We start from the raw sequence: 18370 nt of genomic DNA, 5'->3' as shown, positions 1-18370 counted from the left end.
ACATGTCCTTTTAATAGAGGCCAGGAAAAGGCATGTATGACCTTGAACATTATTTGGTTTGCAATCTATAGTCCTATTTCAATCTTTTTCACTAAATTAAATGACACTACTACTTAATTATGAACTAATATATAATAGATATTACTGTTATATATATATATATATATATATATATATATATATATATATATATATATATATATATATATATATATATATATATATATATATATATATATATATATATATATATATATATATATATATATATATATATATATATATTCTACCTCTTAAAAAAATATTCGATTAGATAATGGTGTTGGTCGTGATTTTTGTAGCATATTGTGTATAAGGTACATACTTTTTAAATTTCCAATCCCAACTATGTATATATTTATATATTTAAATCAATTATGATAAAAATATCCGTTCATTTAAATCTTAAATGAATTTTGATTTTAAATTCATTTTTATCAAATATATGATAACTGATTTATTTTATTTGGTGGAATATTTTTATAATTATAGCAATATATTTAATAATTGAATATAGTACGAGAAAAATTAACATGACTCTCACACCATATTTAGTCAAATCCTCTTAATAAATTTAAATTTATCTAATCTATCTTATTTTATTTGTCTATTACTATAAAAAAAATTTGTGAAGTATATATGCAAATGTGATGTGTCAACATCATATCCATTATTTTGTTTTTTAATCCATAAGATAAAATAAAATCATATTATTATTATTATTATTATTTATGTGGTAACTGATTGATTTTATTTGGTGAAGTATTTTTATAAATATAAAAATATATTTAATGATAATTGTAACATTCTTTTATAATATGATAATATATATATATATATATATATATAATGATAATTTTAACATTATTTTATATACTAATTTAAAATTAAAATCTATCTATAATCTATTACTTATCTTATCCATCTAGTTTATCTATTATTTATTTATTCTATCTATTACCTATATATTCTATCTAAATATCAAATTAAATTTATCTATCATCTATTATATATCTTATCTATCTATATATCCTTATTTAAAATTAAAATTAATTTTAAAGATTCAAATTAAGAAATCTTGCACCATTTATGTTGATTTATAAAAGAATGTTACAATGTATGTGTATATTACACGAGGTATTCGCTCATGATTATGTTTTAAGCTCTACCCCACACAGCCCCTTCCCTTTCACGCTCTCTATCTCCTCTCTCGTGCGCCGATCTCCCTCTCCGTCTGGTGCGCCGCCGTCGTCGCTGCCGCTTGCCGATCGCTTCTTGTCGCCGCCTCCGTCAGTCCGTGAGTTCTCTTTCTTCCTAACATAGACAGTTTCCACTAAGCTGCCTCTACACTTCTTGCTATATTTGAGTAAATTCCAGTTTGGGAATAGTTGGGTCAGTCCAAAATAGTTTACCAAGCTGTCATGTATTCCTAAAAAAAATGGCTATCTTTTGTAGTTTGACTGGGATTTTATGTCTGAGTCTTTATTCATATGTTTTGAGTTGATGAATTCTGCTGTTGTTAGTTAATTACCAGATGGGAATGGAATTTCGAGGAGCATCTCCAATGGGGGTTTCTTGAAGGTTTTCTTAAGTGAATAAACTGTTTGTTACAGTTTTTTCCCTATTGGAGCAAATCTATGTCACAACGAGTTTCTTAAAAATAAGATTTCTGCAAGAAACTGTTTCTTGGCAATAAAAAATAATATTTATCTAACACATAACAGCACCATGATTAAGTGAAAATAAACAAGATATAAGTGTGAGTTTCTTGAAGTTTGTTTGAGTTTCTTGAAGTTTGTTTGAGTTTCTTACCATTGGAACAAAATTGTGTATGAATTTCTTACAATGACATGACACTGTGGGATCACAAAAAGTAACTTAAGAAATCCACTTAAGAAATTCCCAATGGAGATGCTCTGACAAATTCTTCTGTATGACTTATCTGGATTGAGAAACCTTTTTTTTTTCTATTAGATGCATGTTGCTTATGTCATATGCAACTTTTAGGTGGTATCATGTCAAAATTAGGTTAAAGATCTGTTGTTTTTCATTTGGGGTTTTACACTCTCCCTTTTCTTCTAGTGCTCAAGCCCCAAACCTAATAGATTAACTATTCTTCCTTTCTTTCTCCTTTTATTTCATATCTTTGACCACCATCACGTATTACTCTGCAGATGTTTAGTTTTCTTATAACATCATTTTGTTATCTTATATGCTATGATTAGTCTTAACAGTGATGTGTTTCAAGATGTGCTTTCATTAACTTGGTAAATATACTTTGAGTTCTGTAAAAGTATTCAATATGTTGTAAGTATATTTCGATAGTTCTCTGAATGAAGTTTTTTTTTTCTTTTTTGAAACTGAAATGAAGTTTGCTACTTTTCTTTTTTAAAATGTTGTAGAAGTTTTGGAAAACACTGTAGCATTGTTAGATTTTGTAAGGTATCTTTCAGAGTAAGGAAATATCCAGCAATAACAGCTTTGAAGCCAACCTTCAAGGTTTTACATACCAAAAATTTCTGAGAGTTATATACTGACAAGTTTGGTCAAAATGTAATTTTTTTTTATTTTAACAAATAAAATATAGGGTGGAAAAAATTGCCTTGTAGAGCAGTACCAGAAGCAGCTATTTTCAGGGATAGTTGTTGTAGGAAGGCCATTTGTTGTTTCTGTTTTGTAAAGTTTACGTTGGTGTTTGTAGTCATATTGGGTCATTCATGCATTGATTTCATTATCTTTGGTTTAACTTTTCCAAGTCGAAGTTCCTGTTAACATCGAGGACAATCCTGGAGAAAGAACCATACAACTAAAGGGAAAATTCGGAGATGAGAGTAGAGACACAGTCTTGCAGAGGCAAACGAAACACAGTCGTTTAGGAAGGCGGTTCCCCTGTTCCTGTGTTTGGGTCAGTGGTCAAAGCATTTGATAGTGCAACCAAACCTAACTAACAATTAACACACCAACATCACACACATTTCTCTCTCTCGCCATGGCTATGGCTATGCAAAGCGGAATTGGAGTCTCTAAGATCCTCATCATAGCTGGAGCAGGTACCTGTCTCTCTCTCTTAATCACATCTCAGTAACTACTTTCATCACTTCTCTGATTCCACTCTGTTCCTTCAGGTTATACCAGCACTGTCCTCATCAAAACTGGAAAACTCTCTGATTTAATCGGCGAGCTTCAGGTATATCCAATTTCATCGCCACCTTCACTTTCTGCTTCACCCAAGCACAATCTGCTTCTCTATCTTAACTTCTACTTTTTTTTTAAATCCACGAGCAAAAATTTGTGCAATTGCTTCTTTTCGGTAATACATTTTGTGATATTGTTGTTGAAGTTGAGGAGGTGTTGTATAAATACACTAGTGTTAGTTTGTATGAGATGCGGTCGATAGAGTTACAGGAGATTTGTTTTTAACAGATAGTTAGGTTTTCGGAAGATCCGTCTTTAGCTTTGAATCTGATTATCAGCAGTTGTGACCGTAAATACATTTGGTTCCCACAAATTTGGAATTATTGTTTAATGCTGAGGCTTAATATGGTGGCCATTGTGTGTTTTCTGTAGTCCTCGTAATTTTTTAATTTTTTTAATTGTTTTTATGACTAATTATTTGATTGAGAAGCTGGATTATTGTTTTTTATTAATCTGGAAGTTACCTTTTTAATATATGTATGCTGATGGTGTTTAATTTTACTATTTTTGGGTTGTAGTTGCTGGTGAAGGGATTGGAAAAATCCGGGGAGCATGCTGAAGGTGAAGGTGAATATGCTGATGCCATAGCTGCTCAGGTAACTAACTGGTTGGATACGTCTTGGTGTCTTTTTGTTTATGAAATAACCTTGGAGGATAATTTGAGTTTTTTTTGTTACGAAATTGTTGCTTGATTTTGCTTTAGGTGCGTCGCCTGGCGAATGAAGTTCGGCAGCTAGCATCAAACAGGCCAATCACAGTACTGAATGGGGGTTCTGAACAAAGTAATGCAATCTATTTTACCATCTAATGTAGCTGCTTCTCTTAAGATTCTGTGTTTCACTTTTCATGTTTCTCTGTATTTCATACACAGGCTGTCAAGAGGTTGATGTGTATTGTGTAGGCTTAGATTTTGTGTTTTGTCTGCTCCGTACCTTGCTTTTTCTAAGTGTGTGTCCTTTTCAACAGGTAATTTATCATCTCTCGTCGTTCCAGCTGCTGCCTTGGGTGCTCTGGGTTATGGCTACATGTGGTGGAAGGTATGGAACTGCTTGCCTGCTTGGTTTATTGTGCATTCTTTGAATAGTTTCATTGGTTTATGGTTGACATTGTATTGTATTTTTCTTTTTTAACAGTATTTGTTTCTAATTTCTATCATTTAAAAGTAGCTAAATGATCTTCATCCCATAACTCAGATGATTTTATCCATTTAATATTTCTGATTTAATTGTTGTTTGTGATTCGGATTTCTGTTTTCTCCTTTCCAATATCAGGGAATTTCATTCTCAGATCTCATGTATGTGACTAAACGGAATATGGAAAAAGCTGTTGCAGATTTAACCAAAAAGTTGCAGCATGCCTCAGATGTCATTGCTGTATGTGTCAATTTACTACTTGGGATTTTCTTGTTATATCTTTATGTAACTATGTTTGTTAGGCACTGCATACTTATTGCACTTGAAAGCTATGAGGCCCCATTGTCATAGAATATCAATTGATGAAGAATTCGTCATAATACTCAGTTTTTTACTCTTATAATTTCCGCTCAATTCTTTTGATGGCAGGATACCAAGAAGCATTTGACTCAGAGAATTCAGAATTTGAATGACAAAATGCTCAAGCTGAATGAGTTGCAAAGGTCAACTAAGGATGAAGTACGTTTTCTGCCACATACAAATTTGATGCTTGCATGTGTACCTACATAATGCAATCAAACAGATTTCCATACACATGCCAAAATGCTGTTACATGCATTTTTTTCTCTATTTAGCATATATACCGGTCCATACTTACTAATTCTCTATAGACAACTGGATCAAGATTCTTTTAGAAGATATTGATTTTGACAGTGTTGATGGATATCTATGTTTGTGAATATTATGTGGTAGTAAGGCATCAAAACTCTCCACTGGGTTGTCTTGATCTCATCCTGATCAGTGATCAGTGATCAGTAATTAAGTGGCTTACATGCCTATCATGTTCGTATATTTATTCATTATTCTAAATAGTTTACAACTCTTGAATTTTTATTGATAATGTTTGGTAAGCTCCATACCTCTCCTTCTTCTACCTCTTTCTGTGGGAGCATTATGTTTTGGTTACTGTTCTTGGCAGTAGAACATTCAATATATTTTTGCTAACTAAATTTATATTGTGAAGAAGACCAGCTACTGTATGTTTACAGTTGCTCTTCGTTTACCCTTTGTTACCATATAAATTAAGCTCTAGTTATATTGATTCTCTGCCATAAATTCAAACTTAAAATTTTCAAACTGGCAGCTAACCTTTTTGTGTGCCTTGAACCTAATCATTAAAAATCTTCAAATCACACAAATATATATTTTTTTAATTCAAAATACTTGAATTTAAGTGTGAGGAAATTTCACTCACTTGACTCTTGATATTCATGTTTCAGCTTACAATTTATAGAGTACAAAGCATAAGAGAGAGAAAGGGGGAAAAGACAGCCTAGCCTAGTCTATGTGACAGGCTAGTCTAGTCTATGTCTGCTGACTTCTAAAACAAGGAAAAAATATTTAGTAATGATGCACACAAATCTAATTTAGAAACCCCAAAAGATATTCAACAAAAATCTTAGAATTTTTAACTTTTTTGCTAAAGCTTGATTTAGTTACTTTAATCAAATTGCTCGAAGTATTTCTTGCATTACTAACTGCAGATCTAGAAACAGTCTAGAAATATTTAGGATAATTTATTTTATAGATGTCTATCTTTTTATAAGTTACATATTATACTGATAAGCTCTTTTAAATTAGTTGTGTTGTCATGATAAACTGATAAAGGAATTGAAACCAAGTTTATCAAATCATTTGTATAATAATTTATGAACATTATGGGAAGAAAACAAATCTGAAAGTTTTTCCTGCATTACTAGATCTACAGACAGTCTAGAAATATTTTGGATAAAATAATTTTATAGATGCCTATCTTTTTACAAGTGTAGGTATGGTGGTAAGCTATTTCAATCAGCTGTTTAGTCCAGGATAAAGGAATTGAAACCACAGTTTGTTAATGCCATATCCATTTCTATTATAATTTATAAACATTATGGGAAGGAAACAAATCTGTGATTAATTGTGATACATCTTTCACAGGTTGCTGGAGTTAGAAGTACTATTACTGATATCCATGAAGACTTGGGTTATTTGCAACAAACAGTGGAAACATTGGTATGTAATATGTTTGTTTTCTCGCAGTGGCTAGTTGATTGTTATTGGTGTTGTCTTGCTAGCATAGGAGAGTAATATGAAGTATTTTTAGGGCTTTGCCGTGATTATTTGATTTTCATTTGAATTAAAATACCTATCAACTTGTCACAGTAAATATTATGTTTCTCCAAAATTGGTTAGTTGTTTTATTTGCTTCTGTGTGTTTGCCTGTGCCCACTCTTATGCTTGTGTGTGCCATTTCTTTTATTTGATTTATTCTTATGTTGTATAATTATGCCATTTCAGGATTATAGGTTGGCTGAATTGAGTTCTAAGCAGGTAAAACTTTTTCATGTCATTGTTAAATTTGGAAAGAAATATGTGATTGTCATAAACATTCGTGTTTCTTTTATTTCGAAAAAATTGAAGTGCTAGAATGATTTGGTATGCATGTAAGATCTTGGTATGAGAATTGTCACTCTGGTCGATACAGCTAAAGAAAATACTGATTTCGTTGTGGTTGCAGGATTATGCAAATTATGGATTGTCATATCTCATCGACTATGTACACGGAAAAAGCCAGAAAAAGCCTGAATTGTTGCAGGTTGGGGTTTGTTTCTTATATTTGTCAGTTGTAAATTGTAATTATACTCTTTTGTTGTTTGTCACTCTCAAATTACCCGTGACTGCTAAATATGCAAATTATATTATTTATAGGCTTAAATATGTTTTTTATCCCTGATAAATTTTTCCTTCGGATCTGTTCCCTGATATTTGAAAAAATTTGTTTTAGATCTCTTTCGCCAGTTAAGTGATGACGTGTTCGTTAAATATTTGATAATATGATTTGTGGCGGCTCAAAAACGACCAATATTTGTTTCAAAATCAAATTTAAATTTTCCGGCTGTTAAGAACTACCAGAGTCAATTAGAGTAAAAAATAAATATCTCAAACATTGAGAAGGAAAAGGCGAGGTTCTGACCACCATTCGCCACTATTGGAGGTGATTATTGGTGACACAGCGTTTTCAAGTTTTTTTCCCCTTCCCTTGCCACCATTGCCCTCTTTTTCCTCCTCTTTGGTGCCGACAGTCCCTTGGAGCTGGTTCAACCTCACCATTACTGTAAAATTTTTGCATATGAACCGTGAGTTGTAGATCTAAACCTTGAGCTTGCAGATCTGAAATGTCATTTTCAGATCTTGGTTGAGAGCATGAAGCTCGTAATGGCTGTTGGAGTGACGTATCGCTGCACAGGGAGAAGTCGCTCTTGCGGTGTTCATAGAGGTTGCACACGTCATGCTTTCTGACCACACCAGCGATGCGCACAAGATGGAGAACGAAGGCGGTAGAGAGAGCAACCCATTACAAGATGGAGGTCTCCACCATTCTTCTGTTGTTGTTGGGGTTGGGTGTTGGTGTTTGGCTCAGATCTGGACTTGTGGGTGCTGTTTGGGTGAGTTAAGGTGGTGGTGATGGAGTTGGCGAGGTAGGTGAAGGGTGGGGTTGTAGTGGCGCGATGGTCCATGTGGCCAGATCTGGTAGACAGTGGTGGTGGCAGTCGGAGGAGGCATTGCGGATCAGATCTGGTCGCTTCAGAATCTGCAGATTCCCACATGCGGCGATCCCGCAGAGAATGTTGTCGCTGCAGCGCTGCAGTTCGAGTTCCTGCAAAGTGGAGCACTCCTCGGTGATGGTGAGGAGGATGATCTCGGTGGCGCTGATGACATGGAGGCTGTTGTTGATGACTTTGAAAGGGAGCATGTTGTCCTCGCATAAGCACCAAACGGAGAGAAGCAGAAAGTTCTAGTAGGTGATCAAGGGCCATTGGATTGTTTTGATTTTAATTGATTATGAAGGTTTTTAACTGCCAAAAAAATTTAAATTTGATTTTGAAACAAATACCGACGGTTTTTGAGCTTTCACAAATTGCATTATCAAATATTTAACGGATATGTCATCACTTAAATGACGACAGAGATCTAAAACAAAACTTTTCAAATATCAGGGATCAAACACAAAATTCGGATATATATCAGGGATAAAAAACATATTTTATATAGTCTGGACTCTGGATTATCAGCTGCAAGTGTTATAAGAAACTTTGGTTTGCTGACTTTTAAATTACAGTAGACAACACCTTTTTCAGATCTTCTCATTTTTATGGTGGCTTAGTTATTAATTATATCTTTTTATATTCCTGTTGAGATATTGATCTGATGTTGATGAGTAAATATTCTGCAGGAGCAACTGAAACTTTCAGGGAAGTCCCCTAATTTGATCACATATAAAGGAACTCCAAATCTAATGGTATTCTTCTACGTTGTGCTTTGTTTTCAAACCAATTTGGCTGTAATATGTTAATATGCTTTTATATTGTATTTATATCCATAGGAATATGTGATACGGCATCCCACTCTATTCATTAACTTGAATCTTGTTTCGTATAATATACTCAATGATTCTGTTTTCACTTGCAGGGTCTTAAAGACATTGCGGAAACATTGTCTGCTTCAGATAGGTCTGCTTCAGATAGTGTCATGCCAGATGGCATGGATAAACGAGAGCAACAACGAAGGCCATTGTTGAGGTTTGAACTAGCTCATTTTTGGTTCTTTGAATCTTTTGCATGCTGTGCATTCTAAACTCACTTATATAAATTTCCGGGGCATTATATTTTTCTATAACCTTGGGTCTTCTCATTGACTGCCTAAATGTTGCTTGGTTAATGTTACCTTTGTATTTGAAAACAAAATTTAGGGTAGGGTTGAAGTCCTTGTCTTGTAGGAAGGGCATTGTTTTCCTCAGGATGGCAATTTTATTTATGCAGAAGTGCAATGTTACAAAAACAGGAGACTGCAAGCATTTAATGTTAATAATCCAGCATTAAATGTCGTCTGGTTAACCTAACATTAATGTCTTGTAGGAATGGCATTGCTAAAACTTTGTCCGGTTTAGACAAGTCTGCTTTAGACAGTATCATGCCAAATGGTGTGGATAAACTAGAGCAACTGTGAAGGCCATTGTGGAGGTTTGAAATAGCTCATTTTTTAGTTCTTTGAATCTTCTCCCTATGTAGAAGAACGCATTGCATGCTGGGCATTCTAAATTTTGATCCTGACAGTTGTTTCCTTGGTTGTGCCTATGCTCAATCTGTTTGCATTTTTGATTCAAACATGCTTTGATTTTGCAGTAGTAGTTCAACCAAGCGTTGATGACAAGGTCTTAAATCATAATTACCAACCTTTTAAGCGTTCCTTCCTCCCTTGTTTTTATTCAGCAGTAACTTTGACTTTCAGTTCACTTGTCCATAAATCACAATATATTTGTGACAGCTATTGTGATTTTCACATTAAATTTTATCCTACATAGTATATTAATAGACTGGATAACATTATATATTCAAGCTGGTGAGTTGTGATTCTAAATTGTAAATAAACTTTTTGCTGTCAAGGTGTGTGTTGGTTTGGTGCTACCAGTTTATGCCAGATGCTTTTGGTGTGCAAGATTATGACTTCTGTTGTATTTGTTTTACCATAATTGTGATTGCCTTCGACTATGAGGTGGATGTGGCATCATGAATTAATGATTTATGAACATCGTCGACAGCTTTATACAAGTTAACTTTTTATGAAGCTTAGTGAGGTTTCCAGTCAGCAATTTAAGTTGTATATATTCATGTTAATTGGTAATCAAGTTAAATCGAAACAGGTTTTCATTGTTTTTACCTAATTTTAACTGGCAGCAAATTCTCTGGTTCAATTCAATCGCACCTTCTTACTACATGAGGAATGTTAATATTTTCTTGACATTTTTATTTTGTAAAATTTATATGGGACTAATTATTTAAGATTTGATCATAAGTACTATATTGAAAATTGAAACGTGTCATGGCGAATTTTTAGCACTTACATTAATACAAAAATATATGTTTTGATATAAATCTCAGGAGTTTTTAAGCAAAATCATTATTCGGTTATAATCAATCAAATTCATTTTTTTTATCATGGTACTGGTATAAAATAGCCTCCACTAAGGAATTAAGTTGTTATTACTTGTGTCACTAGTTGTTGATAAAACCAAATTTATTTAATTATATGAAAGATTGCTTACCAAATTTGAAATAGTTGAAAGTTCATCAATGATAAGAAAATTAAATACTTTACAATGGTTGATAATTGGGGTACCACAATAACTAAGGCAAGGAGGAGTTTGTTGATAATTTGCCTTGGTGTTTCAATTACAGAATTTTTTTTAAGCAAAACGAGATGAATCTCGGGGAAGGAGAGATGGACTTCTCAACTATGATGGTACCCCAATTCTTACAACCCCAAAGAGATCCATATCAGAATAAATTAATGATGAAAAACAATTACAAAACACGAGGGCCACATCATATCATGGACAAAACTTAAGGAAGTCTATAAAAAGAAAGCCTCTATCTATACATAAGGAGCTTCTTAGAAACAAAAAGAAGGTGAAGAATTCCACCAAGAATACCTTAAATATTGTGTACCAAAAGAGACAAGTCTATATATTGGTACAAACATTGCCTTGGCCATATATATGAGTACTTTTGAAATTAGAGTTAGTGTGTTTACATGAGGATTAACATAATTGATTTTGAATGAAGTTGATTTTGTAATAAGCACAAGGAGCTGAAAGGCATTGTTCGAATAGAGATAGGAGCGAAAGGCACAAAAATCCCGATTGAAATTTACATCAAGCATTATATTGGAGGTCTTAACATATTAGTGAATGATTTGTCTCTTGCATTGATGGAAATTGATTTTGATTAAAATTATTTTGAAGTGATGTAATTTATGTGTGATTATTTTATTATAAAATAGTTAGAAGTAAAATTCTAACACAAAATATTGGATTGAACACAAAAGTTCCTTAAAAGTACTTAATCAATCAATTCTAAATTCTTCTTTAAAGTAAAAATATATCGAAAATCAATTTTTGACCCAAGTTAATTCTCCAAAAAGTCAAATTAAACTCATTGTTAGTTGTTAGCTTTATATTATTCATCCAGTGTAGAGAGTCCAACCAACTATCATCATCGGATGAGAGAATGCATGAACAAAAAGCTGAGAATTCGTTTCCGGCCATAGCCAAGACCAATGGTTGCTGACACCAAACTCAATAGTCAATAGCGATGATGGCTGCCATCGTTTCAGCATAAAAAAACATAATGGGTTTCTAAATGACAAGCAAAAGCCCCCTTGAACCGAAGATGGTGATCCACCAAAAAACCACCACACCCCACCGGTCCCGGGCATCTTCTGGCAACCCCATCAGTGTTTCATTTTATCCAATGTGTAAGTGGCCGATTCCATAAAATTTGCTTTATGCCAACAAAGCTTACGGAATAAATGGTCAGTAGAGCAGGCCAAGTTTTAAAGAGTTGTTATTCTCTGAATTTCTGTTATGTTTTGCTTCTTAAGAGCATTGATCTGTGGTTTTTCTTTTTCTAATCATCTTTAGCATTTAGCTCTTTATAAAGAACAATATCATTTTTTGTAATTTGTGTGCTTGCTGATATAACCCTGATTTGGGAATTTGGTGCAGAACCAACAAAATGAACCCTAATTTCTGAATTTGGGGAAGAAGATCCCTGTAAACATTTTCCGTTGGCATTGTAATGGTACGGACAAAAAATAAACCATTTTGAAAGCATATTAGACTCAAATGAATTTTTTAAAAGATAAAAGTACAAATTAAAATTAAATAAATAAATAAAGGACTATAAGTGGTATTTAGCCTAAATTATTTGTAATTTTTTAATCTGCTGTGATTTTCCTTAATTGTTACTAGTTAAAAGAGATCGTGTCTCTATCTATATTTTTAAAATAAATAACAGTTGAAGAAAATAGTAACAATAGTTATATTTTAAAATTTATGAAAGAAATAAAAATAATTATATATTAAAAGATAATTTAGAAATAAAAAATGTATACATCAAAGAAAATAATTGTCTTTATTAATAGTTATTAATATAACATTGATACATAAACAACTAAAACCAAGTACCAGTTGCCAAATACAGCTATATAACAATCTATTTGTCTATATCTACATGTACATACATGTATGGGTATGCAAATGGACACCATAGCTTACATTGCATGCTAATACAGGGAAACATCTCCATTTAATAAAATTATGTGATGAACTAACATATTTTCTTTCCAACAAACTAAGGAAAAATTATGACAAAGGTATGATATATTACAGAGGCCACCATCTTGATTTGATTGCTCGGTTTCTTCTTGTCTTGCTCTTCTCTCTTTTTCCAAAGAATGATGGCTACTAATTAACAAGGCTTTCCCACCATGCACTTAAGGCTTCCAGCATAACGAGTGAGTCTTCCCACGTATGATCCAGGCCTTGCTGTCATCATGTCATGCCTTGAGTATGGCCTGTCTGTTAGTTGAGCACCACCTTCTCTGAAAAATCCTCCGTTCAGGTACTCGTCATTGATTGATCTCCATTGCCAGCTTTTCCACTCTTGCTCTGGTGAGTACTCCCTCTTTGTTATCTTCACCAACACCAAAATAGCAAATTAGTTATGTGAGTCACTCTTGGATGGTCTACATTCCAGTTTCATCAATTTCATTTTGTATGTTACTTAGAGTAATGCAAGACCAAAAAACTAGCAACATTTTATAGGAATTCTTTGTGGTTTCTTTGTTTGTAACTATCCTTCACTTATACATGTGGATTATTTAGTCAAGAACATGTGATGCATGAGGTGTTGACATTTAGAGTTTAGGAAATGAACTTACTTAACTAAGGATCAATGCTAAACCAAATGAATATTAGCTTTGAGTACTTATAATTAGTGCATGTTGGCTTCAAAACACACTCACACACATATTGCATGAAGGCCAAAGAAATTAGAAAAGTAATACTATCTTCCATAATAGTCAAGAGCAAATGACACACGGCAATATAATTTTGTTTGTTGGGTCTCTGAGTTCATTGGAGTTTAAGATGTGCTTGGTAAGAGGGAAATTGGAAAAAATGAAGGGGAAAAGGTTTAGATTCTTAATTTTTGTTGTTGAATAACAACATTTGGTCCAATTAATATATATATATATATATAAATTAACTACTAGATCCTACAATTAGTCACGATGAATCAATGTATAACAATTTGTGTCTTTCTCTTTCTAAGATGGTATCATGGTGAGATACTAATTATAGGAGAAAAAATGATCAACAAAGAAAAGATGCATTCTATTATTTGTAAGGAGGAGCATGAGTATATATTTAGATGCATACCTCTTTAGCATTAATGTTGTCAGGGGCAATGAATCTGTTGCCCTCACTAATAATGGTAGGATGCTTGCTACCACCAATGGCATACATTTCCCAATGAGTGTAGTCATTATTAACCACATGGACAAAACCATATCTGCACCTTGGCATCCTTTGGACTAATCTCTTGCCAAAGTGGTTGAATGCCAATGTGATTTGCATTATCGTATCACCATCATAGCTGTCACTAGCACCAAACAACATCACCTGCATCACATAAAACAAAATCAGGCAAGGAAACATTTTCACTTTCAAAACCTGGAATTAAAAATCTATACACAACTGAAAGAAATTAGGATAAAGTATGTATTTGGTTCATCAAAATATCGCAAAATTTGATTTTAGTCCCTATAAAAATTTGATACGTTTTTAGTCGATCTCTTTATTTATCAAAAGTCATGTGGTTTTAATTAGTTCCTCATCAAAGATTAAAAAACATGTGTTTCTGTTAAAATAAAAGGACTAAAAACATGTATGGAGGGACTAAATAAACAAACAACTGAGATAAATTAACTAATCACCTCATTGTGGTCTGTGAAATGGCTATTGGAGATGGTAATAGCAGTGGAACCCTGAATAGCATCTATCAATCCATCTTTGCATTTTCTCATGGAAACATGGTCAATCCAAATATTGCTAGAGCCAAAGATGGAAATGCCATCTCCATCACTCATAGTCCTCAAACCATAGTGGTTCTCAGAATCTATAATAAGTCCACCATTACCAACCTGAATGTCAAAAATCTTGACTCCATGGATGATCACATTCTTGATGAACTGGATGGTAATACCAGCCCCACCAGCAAGGTAGACATCAACTCCTCTTCCGTCAATGGTCTTGTCACTTGCCATAATGAGCTCCTGATTGAGCCTAATCTTCATGCTATGAGCAAAGATGATCCACAAGGGTCCGGTTCTTGTAACTGCATGCCTAAGGGTACCAGGAACAGGATTCACCATGTCATTATCTAAATTACTGGTCACCACATAGAATGGACCATTCTTTCCACCAACAGTGTTTCTGCCAAAACCTTGCACACAATTTGCAAGCTTCTTTCGGTTGTTTGCCCAATTGGGGTCACACCTCCAGCACCTGTCGATTGGGTTTGTTGCCATACAATTACCACCTTTTCCCTTCAAATTCCTTCTTCCATTCTGCTCACCAACTATGATTCTGTTTTGTCAAACAAACAGAAAAATATAAGGGGGCCTTTCTTTCCCAAACTAAATTAAATTATACTTCTGGGAATGATATTCTTAGGAATACTGTTACTGGAAAGATTATTTCCATCAACATGTTTTGTAACTACATAACATTCCTTAGAATAAATTTGTATGACTTGAAACAAACAGGAATAAAAAGCCTTATTCTACTAGAGATAAAAAAAAAATTATATATAATCACCATTGAAAATGAATATATATGTGAACATTTTCTCATGAAATAGAACTTGATATGACACTAATATGAAAATTTATAAGACTCACTCGCTAACACTATAGGTCAAGTTCTTGGTGAGTGAATATGGGTCAGAAGTATAAGCTTGTTTGTTCTCTTTTTCTGCAACTGATGCTTTTTGCTTCCAATATGAATCATTAAGTATTTGACTTTGCCTCTTCCAATATATTTCATCCTCCTTGACATTGGCATGCAAGGTAGGTATGATGACTATCAAACACGTTAAAAGGAAGAAATTATGCATTTTTGCCATGAAGGTTCTTTTTTCTTTTCTTTTCTTTATTTTTATTTTTTGGGTGATTATGGCCAAGGGGAAGGTAACCTCAGCCGAATGGATTGAAAGGTTAAGAACCCTCCGGCAATGAAATGAGTACAAAACTATCTCTCTATATATAAGTGCTCTATGAAGCACTTGCCAATTGACATAATAGTTTATATTTGGGTGAATTTGGAGAAAAAATTGGCTGGATTTACGGTTAACCTCTATCAATGAATATATATTTAGAGAGAAAACTTGTTGTGAAATACTGAAATCCAGTTTACTTGCATTTCAATTCATTGAAAACAATGCACATAAATTCCTTATTATGACCATCAAGGAAAATTAACGGGTAATTTTTGTTTTTCACCCTATAAACATGATGGTTGATCTACCAACCAAACTTTGTTGCTATAATATTGTTTGTTCTACCTTGCCAGGGGAAGGCAAAGCTCATATAAACCATTGATTTGATAATGCATGCATGCACTTGAAATAGATATTTATGATTTTGCCATGCATGCGATGATTGATCCTTAGGACACTACGTACCTATAATCAGTGTAACATTTTATTATTGTGAAAAGGGTACATATTAGCCGAACACATAATATTCTAACTACAAAATAATTTATAACAAGAACATTTTATGTTTTGATAATATTGATACTATAATTTTAATGTCAAAATAGTTTTTAATTAAAATTAACATATCACCTGAGATAGGATATATGTTGACCTGATCAAATCACTTTGTGGATACATGGATTTTGACCCTCTGATTAATTAACTAATAAGCTAGCTATTATCAGCTCATTTTATTGTTTAGACATAATGGTCGTACGTGTTTGCAAACTTGCTTAATAAAAGCTTAATTATAATTCGATAATTTATTTTTAAATTGTAATATATGAAGCTCACTCAAATAAACTAAAAAGAAATCATTTTGATAATTTTTTTGTTTAAAATATTTTTTGTCTCTTAAAATTTATAAGCAAATTCATTTTTAGTCCCTCACAACTTCCTTAGCATTTTTTTTATCACTTGTTGATTTTTGGTCTTAATTTTTTATTCGTGGCATTAAATGGAATCTCTTAACTATCAATCTTTTATCTATGTGAACACTTGCCACATATACCCATGTAATTACCTGGTTGCTAGATTGAAATCCAAATGCCAACCACATGACAAGTGTTGTTTATGCCATTTTAAAAATGTTTTTTTTACTCAGAAAATTATAATAAAAAATTATCCTCATAAAATTCAAAATTTCATTTTAGTTGATTTTTTATTTAGTTTTAGTTTGTTTTCTAAACCCGGCCACAATTTCTTTATCCACTTCCACCATCACTGGAGGAATATGTGTTCAATTTTTATCGTGTAAAAAAAAAATTTGGGCCAACAACAACTCAGGTTTGAAAGCTATGATTTTTGCGTTATTAACACAACAGTCTAACTACCTGAGCTATATATAATTAATGTCGTTGTATATAACACTAAATTTTTTAATATATATTTAATGCTATATAAGTTTACATAATAAATTTTGTGACAATTAATTTTGATGTAATAATTAATTTTTTTATATATAAATTTTTATTAAACCTATAGTTTTTATTTAAAATTTATATATGTAAAAAAATTATAGATCAAAATTAATTTTAATAAGACCAAAAACAAAAATTTACTTAATGTAATAATTATAAAAAACTATAATTAAATTTATTAGAAAACATTAAAAATATATATATTTTTTAAAAAATTAGGTGATACAAATTGTCAATCTGTATGAATCATACACGGATTGCCAATCCGTATATTTATTAGTAGGAATAATTTTAAAAAGTGTTAGATGTAAAGAAAATGTACACGGTGTAAAAAGAAAAAGTATAATTTTAATTTTTGACCCATTCACGTGTAATCTTTCACCTAAACAAAAAAAATTCACAAAAATAAATAGTAAATTTAAGATTAAGAACATTTACAAAAATTGATATCAACTTTCCTGAATATTATCATCACCTATATCTTAAAGAGGGTATAACAAATTGTTAACTGAGGGAAAATATGCCACATAAGCAAAAATGCTTATGTGAAAGATTTTGTGATTTTTAAAAATCTAAAAGTGGGAACACCATAATCTGCAACTCAAAATTGATATATTACAAATAGATAAATGAATAATTTCACATTACCTCACCTTTATAAATTTTCTTATTTTCAAATATGCGACACCTTATTCACAAGCATATAATGCTAGATTACTGATGAAAAAATATAATGTCTTGCGTTTTTTTTTTCTATAACTGACATTTTAATCAAATTTAATCTCTTAATAATTACAAATTAATAATCATTAGTGTATATATATATATATATAGCTGCTAATTGAATACAACTTCAAACTATCATTTGCTCAGGAATAATTGTAGCAATGTTATACAATTAGTACTAATTACACATGACAATATGACACAACTTTCATGTTCAACTATGACAAAATTATTTTGATTGCATTTTTGTTATTAAAATATTCAACTTTTATTTGGTTAGAAAGTAAACTATAATTATATATAGGCTTTATGTGAAAGAGTAAAATAATTAATTTGGTGTATTTAGTTATCTTTAGTCAATTAAATATAAAAGTTGAAATAAAAAAAAACACATCTTAACCCTTGAAAAAGGAAATAAATAGAAAACACAAGTGATGTGAGAAGTGAAACAAAATTAAGAAATAAAAAAGGAGAGAAGATAGATTCAACAAATAATGAGTGATGAAGATATAAAAAATAATATTATAGAAAGTAATACATGAGTGATGTGAGAAAGAGAAAAAATATTTAGAAACATGAGTGATTCTATGAAAACAATATGTTAAAATGTAAAATAACTTTCCATATGTATCATTCACATGGGGCATCTTTAATA

The 18370-nt window shown here is 32.1% G+C and overlaps 2 protein-coding genes and 1 long non-coding RNA gene across 6 annotated transcripts; 2 read left to right on the top strand and 1 right to left on the bottom strand.

Annotated features, from left to right (window-relative positions):
• Positions 1 to 1158: 1158 nt before the first annotated feature.
• On the top strand, positions 1159 to 10039 carry BZIP108 (putative bZIP domain class transcription factor). 4 transcript variants are annotated; one of them, XM_006574498.4, is made up of 15 exons: positions 1160 to 1336; positions 2796 to 3089; positions 3165 to 3226; positions 3753 to 3830; positions 3938 to 4016; positions 4201 to 4271; positions 4506 to 4607; positions 4797 to 4886; positions 6348 to 6422; positions 6708 to 6740; positions 6928 to 7005; positions 8644 to 8709; positions 8880 to 8989; positions 9326 to 9430; positions 9854 to 10039. In XM_006574498.4, the coding sequence occupies exons 2-14, from the start codon at positions 3029 to 3031 to the stop codon at positions 9414 to 9416; spliced, it is 996 nt and encodes a 331-aa protein (XP_006574561.1). In that variant the 5' UTR covers positions 1160 to 1336; positions 2796 to 3028; the 3' UTR covers positions 9417 to 9430; positions 9854 to 10039. The 4 variants fall into 4 exon arrangements, with proteins under 4 accessions (XP_040866364.1, XP_006574561.1, XP_006574560.1 ...); XM_006574497.4 differs by lacking the exon at positions 9854 to 10039 and adding an exon at positions 9593 to 9805; XM_041010430.1 differs by lacking the exons at positions 9326 to 9430; positions 9854 to 10039 and adding an exon at positions 9593 to 9805 and having other exon boundaries at positions 1159 to 1336.
• A 1358-nt stretch (positions 10040 to 11397) lies between these two features.
• LOC121173755 (uncharacterized) lies at positions 11398 to 13141 on the top strand. The gene is made up of 2 exons (XR_005889094.1): positions 11398 to 11723; positions 12640 to 13141. It is a non-coding gene; the product is annotated as an uncharacterized lncRNA (long non-coding RNA).
• On the bottom strand, positions 12538 to 16601 carry LOC100810857 (pectate lyase). The gene is made up of 4 exons (XM_003519723.5): positions 15213 to 16601; positions 14247 to 14898; positions 13690 to 13932; positions 12538 to 12943 (listed from the first exon to the last, which is right to left on the bottom strand). Exons 1-4 carry the CDS (start codon positions 15434 to 15436, stop codon positions 12719 to 12721), a joined length of 1344 nt encoding a protein of 447 aa, XP_003519771.2. The 5' UTR covers positions 15437 to 16601; the 3' UTR covers positions 12538 to 12718.
• Between the last annotated feature and the right edge of the window lie 1769 nt (positions 16602 to 18370).

The sequence above is a fragment of the Glycine max genome, chromosome 2 (genome assembly GCF_000004515.6).
Source record: "Glycine max cultivar Williams 82 chromosome 2, Glycine_max_v4.0, whole genome shotgun sequence".
NCBI lineage: Eukaryota > Viridiplantae > Streptophyta > Magnoliopsida > Fabales > Fabaceae > Glycine > Glycine max.
Note: the sequence above shows the minus strand (reverse complement) of the source record. Positions and strands in the feature narration are given on the sequence as shown.